Source organism: Ambystoma mexicanum, chromosome 6q (genome assembly GCF_040938575.1).
Source record: "Ambystoma mexicanum isolate Mex_15411 chromosome 6q, UKY_AmexF1_1, whole genome shotgun sequence".
NCBI classification, from domain to species: domain Eukaryota; kingdom Metazoa; phylum Chordata; class Amphibia; order Caudata; family Ambystomatidae; genus Ambystoma; species Ambystoma mexicanum.
Window position 1 is genome coordinate 1,606,359,837 of NC_090937.1, and position 12,398 is coordinate 1,606,372,234.

General features: G+C 48.8%; 1 protein-coding gene across 3 annotated transcripts in view; it reads left to right on the forward strand.

Annotated features, from left to right (window-relative positions):
• The window catches only part of LOC138516894 (PC-esterase domain-containing protein 1A-like), a 582,917-nt gene that overhangs the window by 395,452 nt on the left and 175,067 nt on the right, over nucleotides 1-12,398 (forward strand). The window contains exon 9 of one of the 3 annotated variants that reach the window (XM_069632347.1): nucleotides 10,752-10,808. The exons of the other annotated variants lie outside the window; for them this stretch is intronic. Coding sequence (XP_069488448.1) covers nucleotides 10,752-10,808 — 57 coding nt within the window. The remainder of the gene's footprint in view (nucleotides 1-10,751; nucleotides 10,809-12,398) is intronic. 3 annotated transcript variants of the gene reach the window in all.

Sequence of the window (12,398 nt, forward strand, 5' to 3'; positions counted from 1 at the left end):
ACACGGTGCATACTTGTTTGGGAAAGTTGCCGACGAGTCGCTCCAGGCCATCAATATGGATACAGCCTGTTCCTTGGGAACTCTCTAGCAGAAGCGCTCATCTTTTCGCCCCTCCAGGGGAAAAAGTCGAGCAGGTCTTCCAAAGGTTTCTCCTCTTCGTACCATCAGTCTTCCAGATCCACGACCCAGAAAAACTACAGAGACTGTTCCCAGGCCTACGGTAGCGGAGGACTGTTAGGCAGAATCCTGTGCAGTTCCCTTGGGGAACACTGCAAGAAGATTAAGACTACAGGAGTAAGCAGTAAACCCAATTGGTAGCAGTCTGCACCACCCAGATTTACCTGGTAGCTGTGGCTGAGCAGTCGGACATCTCTCAAGATGAATAGGGCCAAAAACACAGTAGAGCAAACAAACACTGACCAGAGCTTGGTATCAAAAGTATATAATTATTTATTTAAAACACACTTTAAGAAATACACTAGCACTATAGTTCAAAGCAAGTTCAAACACAATCGGGAATAGTATACACACCTCCCTTAATAATTATTAGACAAGTCTAGGTCAAACCAACACTATTTGTAAAAACAGATGTGAGCGCGTAACTTAGATGGCATTCCAATAATTAAGTGAAAGTGAGAGAGAAAGACAGGTCATGAAAATAAAACAGTTCCCAACACTTTTCTAAGACCACAGCAAGTTAGTGGAGGCAGAGTCTACTGTAGAGCTAAAGTTCATAGGCCATGGCCACTTTAAATGGAGCAAGGCGGAATGTGCCCAAGATCACAGAGTTTAAAATGCACGCAAGTCTTTGCAAAAATGTTCAAAAGAAGTTGGGTTGTTGCGAAAAGTAAAGTTAGGTCTGGGGGCCAACCCAGTTGGAAAGCCAAGGATTTAAGGGTCGCCTTTAGCAATCTGTGGAAAGGGAGGCCAGGTGGAACACAGTACCTTTAAAAGTGAGGAAACTCCAGCAGTGGCAGTTGTTCTTGGCAGCGGGTGCAGTTCGTGGTTTCGACCAGGGGATGAGAAGATCTCCTCGACGAGGAAACTTGGAGTGGTTGCACTGCCCAGGGATGAGACCAGCCACGGAGTTGCTCGATCGGTTAAAAGGTGCGTTCCTTTTACGCGCGGTCCCAGTGGTGAAGCTTGGCTATCCGGCCGCCGGGTGCTTGGCACTGGTGATTCGACCAAGGGACGTCCTGGAAGGCGACTGGCGAACTCGTTGGTCCCACCAGCTCAGAGGAAGAAGACTCTCACAGCAGAAGATCTTCTCTTATCGTCGGGAAAGTGGTGAGGTCGTTGCAGCAGGGCTCCACCGGTGGTGGTGTCGTTGCAGATTGCTCAGCTTCTCCCCTCTTTGGATTTCTTAGGTCCTGTGGTGACTTCTTATGTTCCAGTCCCAAAAGCCCTGCTTTTATGCAGAAAAAACCCCATTGAACAGCCTAGCTGTTTCACCACTGGGCCAATCGGAACAGAGTGCGACTTGGGTTGCTAAGGCAAGGCAGTCCAGGGTGCCAATTCCCCCACCCACACATCCTGTGGAACCCAGACTGAGTGGTACCAGTTGGAGGGCTTCTGTGGAGAAGCCTGCCAAAAAGTGGAACAAAGGGCCCGACCTTGGTTGAAGTTACATAGACCGACACAAATCCATTTTGGAAAAGAGTTCTGGCGAAAAGACCCAACCGGTGATTTTATATTAAATAAATAAACCGGCGGTATTTTTAACATTGCACCAAAAAAAGTGGTGCGTTTAAAATCAATGGGAAAATCCCATGGGAAATATTCTGGTGGAATATTTCGCATGGTAACCATTGCCACCAGCCAGAAACTCGACAAGGGGGGACTGGACAGTGCCCCCTTGGAAACAGACCCAGGGGCAATCTAACGCCTTCCAGTACTTCCACAGTATGATGGTTTGTACTGGTTCTGTTCACAATTTTGGACTAATAAAGCCAATGTTGACTTTAAATGCCCTGGAAGACAGTCAGTCCCAGGGTATGGAATCTATGTTTGGGGGTCACTATGACACCCCTCTGTTACTGCACTGGGGGTGCTGTGTAACACACATACTAAAACAGATGATACCCTATGGAGTAAAAGACCCCATAGCCCATAAGCACACAATAAGTCAGACATACCTCAAATCATGCCTAAGAGTGGGAGGAAAAGAGTCTCACTCTTAGCAGGAGAAAAAAAACAAACCCCAAAAATCCAGCAAAGCTGCTGGGGGACTATATAGGTTTGGGGAAATCAGCATTTTAAGAGAATTCTCCCTAACAAGGACAGCGTTGCCGTCGGCCACAGGGCAAGACGCTGACTCCGAAATAGGCCTGAACTGGCACAGGGCAGGACACCGGGTCAAAAATAGGCCTGAACTGGCCAGGATGACGTGCCCCAATGCATGCACCCTGGTGGGTGGCCAGCTGTCTAGGTTTGTCGGTGAGTGGAAGATCATCACCACCGACAGATGGGTGCTGGATGCTCTCGCCCAGGGACACATCCTGGAGTTTCAATACAGGTGTACGCGGATCCCTCTGGTTACCCATCAGGAGAAGCAGATTCCACAGCTCCTGGAACAGTTACGGGCAGTGCTGTAGATATGGACGATAGCTAGTCCCCCAACTACTCTGGGACTCTGGCGTCTATTCCAGATACTCTCTGGTCAGAAAGAAGACTGGGCTGGAGACCCATCCTAGACTTGCGCCGTCTCAACAAGTCCCAGTTCAGGATGGTAACGTTGCAGCACATGCTCTGTCAACTGGAGGAAGTAGACTTCTTGACGTCTCTGGCCCTGGAGTACGCCCATTTTCAGCTGCCGGTGGTTCCGGATCTTCTCACCAGAGGTGCAATCCTGCATCCCAACCCAGGATCGCAGAACCTGAGGGCTCGGCTCCTGCAGCCCTAGAGTTTGATGGATAGGAGTTGCCTGTGGACTGCAGAGAAATCCTCACCAGGGCAGCGTCGACTTTGAAGTGCTAGGGTCACAAGTGGTAGCGATTTGCCGGTCGCAGACGTCTACCCCACTGAGGGTCACATCCTGACAAATTCTTCCATACTGGCTCTCCTTGGCCAAGCCCAGCCTGGCTTGCGCTTCGATCAAGGTGCATCTGGCGGCTTTCTCCCGCTACAGCAGGTCACCAGGAAGCTTTTTATTGTAGTCTCACTGACTCATCAAGTTGTTCCTTAAAGGACTTTTTCGTACTTTCCCACTGGTGAACGCTCCAGCCCCGGCGTGGGAACTCAACGTCGTTCTGACTAGGCTCATGGGGACTACTCAAGTTCCTCTTGTGGAAAACGGCTTTCCTTGTGGCCATCACCTCTGCCAGGAGGTTGGGTGAGATCCTAATGGTGGCCTGCATTGGAAAATGTCCTTGTTAATTCAGGAAGCTGTGCCATGGTTGAGTCCAATGTAAGAATGATAGTGTCTTGATTTTTGGTCTGGGAGTCGATAGGCGATAGGTTTGAACCAGTCCGTGTGGGCGAGCTCTGCCACAGCTACTGGTTTACTGCATGCGCTGGTGTCCGCTGATAGTTTGCAGGGTTCCTTGCGGACATGTTGTACCAGTTTTTGCGCATAGTGGTTCTGTCTCCGAAACAATCTGGTGCCTGGAGCTGTCTATCTGAAGGCTCTGGTGGGCTGTCACTGTAAAGGGCATCTGTCCCAACCTTTTTTTAAGTTATGGCCCGCATTTGTATGAACAAAACTGGCCAGAATCTTCATAATTGGCTATGGGGTGATGGACAGTGGTACTGCCTAACCATATAAGGAGGGGACATGAAGTGGCGCCCACCCAACTGCCGTCTCCCTCTGGGGTAGGAATGGCTCTGGTTTTCACCATGCTCTGCCTCCCACCCCAGGCTCAGAGTGGTCCCCATCTCCTGTTGACAAGGTCCTCTAACTGACCTTGTCTCATTCTGCAATTCCTTTTAATTGTGTCAAAACAGTTACTTTCGCAAATGCGAGATTGGAATTGCTAACATCTGTCTTCAGTCCAAACCTGCATGCAACACAATATGGAATTGTGCCCTTGATCAGAAGAGAAGTAAGGGGACTTTTAAGCCTGATTAATCAATAAGTGGGATTTTAAATTTTGCTGCCTATGTTTCGAGGGGATTGGGTCCTCCGACGTATTCCATATCTATGAAGGTAATGTCCACAGCTGTGCTGCTTTGGAAAATCTTTCTGCGTCCTGCGTCAATGTCGTCGATATGCCGTCCTCGAGGACCTCCTCCGATGGCCGATGTCACCAGATGTTATAAGTAGGACGCACGATGCCCGTAGCCTCAGTTCCGTTTTTTCCGTGAACGTGTTCGCTTCGGAGATCTCAGCGCGCCTTGACTCTTTGGAGTTTGTTCTTTGAACCTGTTCGTTTTGTGAAGTATTCTTCGTGAAGATGTCTACCTCGTCTTCCACACATTCTTGAATCGCAGGGCAATGGTCCGTCCGCGCCTCCGAGTGGGGTTGGTCGTGATCGGTCGAGAGACGCCGCTCGCACGCCTTCGGGCTCAGGTGGTCGGCACGATTCGCGGGAAAGGTCCCGCTTGGACAAGGGGAATCGTTCTCGTCATGCCTGTTCCAGGTCCCGGAACTTGACGCGCTCGAGCCCGTGTGCACCTGTGTGGTCTTCGAAAAAGACGTCGACGCCAGTGGCGCCGAGGTTGTCGATGGACTCTCTCGAGGCTCCGCCTTCGAGGAAGTCGTCGGCGCCCAGGTTGTCGAAGGACACGCTCGGGGCTCCGCCCTCGAGGCCGGTGTCGAAGTCGTCGATGCTGTTGGCGCCACATTCGACGCCTTTTGAGCCAGCTTTGTCGGGGGTTCCCCGTGGCACGGTGGAACCGCCCAGAAAGGCTCTGGCTAAGGCAAAACTTGTCTTTATCCCTTTGTCTGTTCCTTTTTTCCAACCTTTGGAATATATTTCTGAGGTGGAGGAGGGTTCTGATGTAGGTGACGTTCCTGCCTTGGTTCCTGATGACCTTGTGTCGGGGTCACAGTCAGCTGGAGGAATTGCGTCTGTCGTTACACGACGCCAGTGATCTCGACACCTCTCCGGAGGTGGAGTTTGGGAGGCCTGAGCCAGGCACGCATGCCAAATCTTATCGGCGCCTCATGTCGAGGGTCACCGAATACCTGGGTTGGTCTGCCCCACCTGGGGATTTTCAGCAGGATGATCTGACTGATATCTTGGATCAAGGTCCTCCAACTGACCCTGTGCTGCCAATTCATATGGCCTTGCAGCGAAGGGTGGCTGCGGCTTGGACTTCTCCAGAGAGTCTCCCGGCAGTGAGGAAGTCCTTGCCGAAGAAATATCGTCCAGCATGTGGTGACCCCGGCTACTTGAATACGCACCCTACTCTGGAGAGTTTGGTGGTGCAGCCGGCTACGGCCCCTGCAAAACAGGGGTCGTACCCTACCATCCCTCCTGATGGGGACGACAAGTGTTTTGATGGCTGGGCGAAGGGGTTTTCTTCGGAGGGGTATGGCGCTTCAGGCTGCCAACTCTGTTTGTGCCTTGTCTCGTTTCACGCACGCTCTGTGGAACTGTATTTCGTTAGCGGCTAATCGTATCCCCGAGGGGGAGGAACGGGATGGTTTCCTGGCTATCGTGCAGGATGGCAAGGAAGCCATGTGTGAGGCCGTTCAGTCGGGTCTGGACATGGTTGATTGCGTCAGCCGGTCCATGGCGGCGAGCACTGTGATACGCAGGTTTGCGTGGTTGCGGAAGTCTGGGTTTGCTCCTGATGTGCAGGCCTGGCTCTTCAACATGCCCTTTGATGTTTCCAACCTTTGGAATATATTTTGGCAACAAGGCTGATGAGTCTTGAGAGGTTGCAGACCTCGAAGGCTGCAGCGAAGTCGTTAGGTGCTGCAATCCACCAACCTTTGCCTTTTCGTCCTAGGGGACAGCAATGGCGGGGAGGTTCCATTCGTTATTACTCATCCTTTAGTAGATCGAGTGCAGCTGCCAGTCAAAGGGGCAACCGAAGGAGTGCCAGAGGTGGAAATCAAGGTGCCAAGGCCGCGCGAGCTGTTGCCTCGTTGCCTGCAGGCAACGTCGCAGCCGCTTCTGCTCAGTCATGAGGCCATGTCCCATGGTTCGCCAGTTGGGGGAAGGCTGGAGCAGCATCTTCTAGAGTGGCGCGACATTACTTCAGATGTGAGTTCTGGAGATCATAGCCCACGGCTACTGTCTTCCTTTCCGGCAAAGGCCTCACGACAATCCACTGGGGAATCTCTTTGAAGAGTCCGGATTTGCTCCTTGTGCAGGAAATTCAAGCCCTGCTGGAGAAAGGCGCCATAGAACTGGTGCCTGTAGCGGAGAGGAACAAGGGATGGTATTCCCCTTATTTTTTGATTTCCAAGAAATACGGGGGATTGAGACCCATCATGGACTTGCGCGGTTTGAACAAACTCCTCAGGAAGGACAAGTTCAAGATGGTTACTCTCTCTCAAGTCCTCCAGGCCCTTCAACTTCAGGACTGGTTGGTGTCTCTAGACCTCAAGGACGCTTATTTTCATGTGCCGATCCCACCAAAGCACAAGAAATACCTGCGGTTCGCGGTTGCAGACTCGCACTTTCAGTTTTCGGTCCTGCCGTTCGGATTGACCTCCGCCCCGAGGGTTTTCACCAAGCTCATGGTAGTGGTGGCAGCGCATCTCAGGAAAGGGGGATTCACGTCTACCCCTACCTGGACGACTGGTTGATCAGGGCGCGCTCTCCCGAGCAAGTCCTTGATCATCTGTCCGTCACCTGCCACTCCCTTTACAAGCTAGGCTTCTAACTCAACTTAAAGAAGTCCCACTTGACACCAACACAGCGGCTCCAGTACATTGGAGCAGTGCTCGACACGTCCCCGGGACAGTGTTTTCCTCCCCAGGTGAGGGCTCATCACATTCAGTAGATGGTGCACAAGTTTCAACTTGTCCAGACGCTCCCGGCGTTCGATTTCTTGAGGTTGCTCGGCCTCATGACATCCTGCATTCTTCTGGTGCCAGAGGCTCGACTGCGCATGAGAACTTTGCAGTGGGCACTTAAGATGCAGTGGTCGCAGTCCTCCGGCAGGATGTCGGACCCCGTTCAGGTTCCGTCCTCGGTCGCCCAGGACCTTCTGTGGTGGGCTGTCGAAGGCAATCTGATGAAGGGGTCTCCTTTTTGGCTACCCTGGCCGGAGGTGACGATCGTGACGGACGCATCCCTCACGGGATGGGGAGCCCATGCCAACGAGTTGACAGTCAGCGGTCGTTGGTCTCCGTCGGAGTCCAGACTCGATATCAATCTGTTGGAGCTGAGGGCCATCAGGCTTGCCCTGAAGGCTTTTCTGCCGACTGTGGAAGGTAAGACTGTCATGATCCTGACGGACAACACAGTGGCAATGCACTACCTCAACAAAATGGGGGGCATGGTCATTTCCTCTGTGCAGGGAGGCGATGCAGCTCTGGTTCTGGGCCGTCCAGCAGGAGATTTTGATCTCGGCAGTTCATATGGCCGGAGACGAAAACAAGACGGCGGACGCTCCGAGCAGGCAGAGCGCGATCTCTCACGAGTGGGAGTTGGCTCAGGAGATTCTCCTGGAGATCTTCGCCCTTTGGGGGACCCTTCAAGTGGATCTCTTCGCCTCCAGTGTGAACCGAAAGTGCAAAAGGTTCTGCTCGCGGGAATTTCCTCTAAGAGGAGCCTTAGGCGACAGATGCGTTTGTGGTGGAGTGCTCCTTCCCACTGCTGTATGCGTTTCCTCCAGTCCCCGTCATCCCGCAAGTACTGCGGAGGTTTGGTTTCCGGATGATCCTCATTGCTCCAGCATGGACCAGGAGGACGTGGTACCCGGACCTTCTCGACTTGTCCATCTGCCTTCCACGTAGTCTTCCCTACCGAGACGATTTGCTCTCACGGGAGGGGGGGGTCAGGTTCTCCATCCAGAGGTCAGATCCCTCAACCTTCACGCTTGGCTTCTGAAATGATTAGGTATAAGGATTGGGACCTCTCAGAAGATGTGATGGAGTTGTTGCTTTCGGCCAGACGGCTCGCAACAAAGTCCCTGTGCTGTTGCCGTTGGAGGAAGTTCTGCGACTGGTGCAGGGTTCAGAATGTGGATCCTCTTTCATGTGACATTCCTCTGGTTCTGTCTTTTTTGCTTTCTTTGGCCCACAGGGGCCTGCAAGTGGGTACCATTAAAGGTTAACTGGAAGCGCTGTCCCTCTTTAAGCGCTCGTCTGAGGAGTGTTCTTATTTTAAAATTCCTTTAATTTCGCAGTTTCTAAAAGGGCTCACTAATGTGTTCCCTCCGTCGCCGTTCCAGGTGCCCGGTTGGGATTTGAACCTTGTTCTCAAGGTTCTCACGGGTGCTCCATTTGAGCCTTTGCATTCTTGCCCTTTGAGACTGTTAACTCTTAAAACTGTATTTTTGGTTGCGGTCACTTCCGCTCGCAGAGTGAGTGAGTTACAGGCACTTTCAGTTAAGCCACCCTTCACTGTGTTTCATAAGGACAGGGTTGTCCTTCGAGTTCGTCCTTCCATTCTTCCGAAGGTGGTGTCGGAATTTCATTTGAGCCAGAAGGTTGTTCTTCCGGCATTTTATCCTCCTCCGCATCCTGGTAAGGACGAGGAGAGGCTCCATAGGTTAGATCCTAGGAGAGCTTTGAGTTTCTCCATTTCTCGCATGTCCCGGGTCAGAGTGGACGATCAACTCTTTATTGGTTGCGCTGGAAGGCGTTTGGGACAAGCTGTTACTAAGCAGACTTTGTCTAGATGGATTATCTTGACAATTTCTGAATTTTACCGCTTGGCGGGTAAGGACCCTCTGGTAGGCTTACAGGCCAATTCAACTAGGTGTATGGCTGTCTCTACTGCCCTGTGATGCAGCCACTTGGGCTTCGGTCCATACTTTTGTAAGTCACTTCTCCCTTGATTCTATCCATGGACAGGATCTGGCCTTTGGCAAGGCGGTCCTTTACTCTGCAATTTGATTGGGCATTCTAAATTTGTATATTCTAAATTCTTTTCCCACCTCCTTACGGTGGTACTGCTTTGGGAGTCTGTCATAGATATGGAATACGTCGAGGACCGAATCCCCTCGAAGAGCAAGTTACTCTCTTACCTGGTAACGTTCTTTCAATGGGATGGTCCGACGTATTCCATATCGCTCCCTCTCTACCTTCCCCGCTACAGAATATCTTATGCGATTGCAGCTTACGTTTCCGCAAGGCTTTGTGTGGTCTGGCTGGCAGAAGACTGGTGCCACACGTTCTGGGGAAAAAACTACAACTGAGGCTACGGGCGTCGTGTGTCCTACTTATAACATCTGGTGACGTCGTATCGACCCAGGACGCAGACACCGAAAGATTTTCCGAAGCAGCACAGCTGTGGACATTACTGTCATAGATATGGAATACGTCGTCAGACCATCCCATCGAAAGAATGTTACCAGGTAAGAGAGCAACTTGTTCTTTTGTAATGTAAAAATAAATTGTGTGTGAAACTGCCTGCTGTCTGGTCTCATTGTTTTTAAACGCACACTGTTTAAAGATATCCATGGAAAAAGCATGCTTAAAGTATACTTTAAGTATTTCCATAAATGATGAGGCAAGGTGTTTTACATTATAAAGTAAGCTTCTTCATGAATTATTCGTCCCAGCAAAAACAGGTGTAGGGAGTACAATTTGCGTGCACGTTTTTTTAAGAGGGACAGTTTTCTTAGAAGTCAATACTTTCCCTTAAGCAACCTGTACTTCGAATCCAACTATTTACAGTGCTGTCCCTGCATCTTGGGGATATCTGTGCGGATTACCTGTTCTAGGGTGGAGACATATCTACAGTACATTACTTGACAAAAACATGAAGTGTTTATTTGAATGTTTTATACCGTACCAAAATGAGGGTTCAGATTGGGGACTGGTTTGAAAGCTGGCTACTAACTTACTGCTTGTGAAGACTGGGATTGAATAGATCTTTGAGAGAGCTTTTTTTTTTTTTTTTCTTCTCTTGGACTTGAGCTCTTCGAGGTGGGTTGTTTAATTTTGTATATTGCGGAAAGCTGTGTCACTGGATAGATGGCCAGTGTGTTAGGGTTGCATTCCCCATTGCGTCTGCTATAATGTAATCAAGCTGGATGGGTGGGATTACTGATAGAAACAGATCTTCAGATGAGTTTGAAGTCCTTATAGTAAAGAGGAAAGGTTTATAAATGCAGGAAGTTACTTTGTCTTCCACTATCTCTAGGACTGGGATTAAAAGGTAATTGTCGGTAGAATGGCAGTAAATTGGTGCATTTATTAAACTAATGTTACCAGATGGAGAGAACATGTAATGAATAACAACATTACAGGCTAGTGGGAGAGTATATCTGAGACTGTAAAGGGGTTTTAGGAATGGAGCACGTTCTGCAGTACAGGTATCCAACGGTCTCTATGGAAGTGGTGACTAGCGTGATCACATAAATTGAACAAACTTGCAAGAGATACCACAATCAACCAGGATGAAATGATAGAAAGTTGGGAGAGCAAATACATTTTCATCAAACATCACACTGGCAAATGAAACATGCTATTTTTGTTTTGTTAGCCTAATGTAACATCAGTGGCTCTCTCTCATAACTTTGTTGACATATCAAATAAGCATGCACTCAATTACTGGATTAATCTTTGCTACAATAGTAGATTTTGTGCTCTCCAGTAGTTGGTGTAGCATGCTTACCATAGTGATTGGTACATACCATGTCCCTTTTCTAAAATCATTTATGGTATGTCGACTCATTTCTAGGTTTCTATCGGTGTGATTTTGCAGAGGAGCAAGAGATATCGGTAACATCAAACTGCGGTAACTATTCTTGTGTGAATGGGAACAGGTCACATCTTGGTTAACTCTGGTTAAATGTGAACACCTCTTTGGACAGTTGCATGTTTCTGGGTAGAAGTTCTGGTATGATTCAATTAGGGCTGCACATTTTTCTCCCATTGTGTGTTTAATTGAATTGGCTTTATTAGAATCCTGGGCTTCCTATTATTGTGAATATAGGGTACCACCATTTAGAAGCTTAATGCCACCATCCTATCCACTACTCGTTCGCTAAAAATGCCTTGAACCTGACCATATACTCGGTGCCTTTTTAAAGTTTTGACAAAATGATCTCCTGAAATTGAGCTTTGCTTAATTTTGTTCATTCTGGGTGGTTCTCTGTTTGAAACTTGTTTTGCGGTCTGTGAAGTACTTGCGATTAACATTTTTGGCATCTACCATGTGCTTACTATGGGAAAGCATAGCATGCTTTATTTTACATTATTGCATGCTCTGGATGATTTGTGACCGGATGAAATGGGTGTGCCGACATATTGTAGAAAAGGCTAATCTTCTGGGCTATTTGTAGAGCCCCTTAGCATGCAGTGGGTGGCTTTTAACTTTGACTGTTTTTTCCATGTCCCTTGAAACCGTAGACTGAGGCTGTTATGCTCCACAGTAGTCCTTCATATGGCAGTCTAGACCTCTCACCATCTTTTACCAAGCTGCTCTGGTAGATTTTTAGGATGTGCCTAAGATTTCACAATCTTGAAGCTGCATTACTTTTTCTTTTATACTGCGATTCAGAAGGCACTTGATGAATTCCAATGTCTTGTATGCAGAGGACTGTTTAAACTGGGTGGTTATGCCCAAATTGATGCTTCTGATTCACGGGAGCCCGCTCGGGATGTCTGTCATTTCCAGTGGAAATTTTTATGTATGTTAAGTCCATTGGCAAATGGGCAGCACTTTTATATCGCACTTGCATACACACATGCACTAAAAGCAATCAATGGGTGAAATAACCAGAGATTACGAGTTGGCATCCTTGGCAGGTCAGAATGTTTTATTAAAGAAAAAGTAATAACTTCTAACTTTCCTTAAACTATGGGTGTTCCCTACCTAACAAACTAAGTAAGGTGCGTGTCCGTCATTGGTGACTGTCCCAAATTCTATTCAGTCCACTTTCCAACACGAATCTATCATGACCCTACCACTATTAGAACAACTAAAGCACATGAGAATGACTCCCTTCTCCTGTGAACTGAGTTTTCCCCAATTCAAGTCAGTATAGAATTTGTAGTTCTCCAGCATGGGGTCTGGCATGGATTCACATGCTCATGAATATTCCCCGTCGTCAGGCTGGGAATCCTCGGTTTGCCAGTCCCATGCTGGAGAACAACAGTTACAGGTAAGTAACTTGTTCCTTCTCTTTTAGCCACATTATTTAAATTATACGGTTGAGATACTAGATTCTTCAAGGTTTAGTTGCTTTTCTCAGCTTTCCTTCACTCGTTTCTCCTTGCCTCTGGTTCTATTTGTTATGAGTTTACTTTCCTGGGAGGGATCAGCACTTTTGTCTGTATTTCACTTAGGTTCCTCCAGGCACTTATTGTCAACTTTTTTACCTTG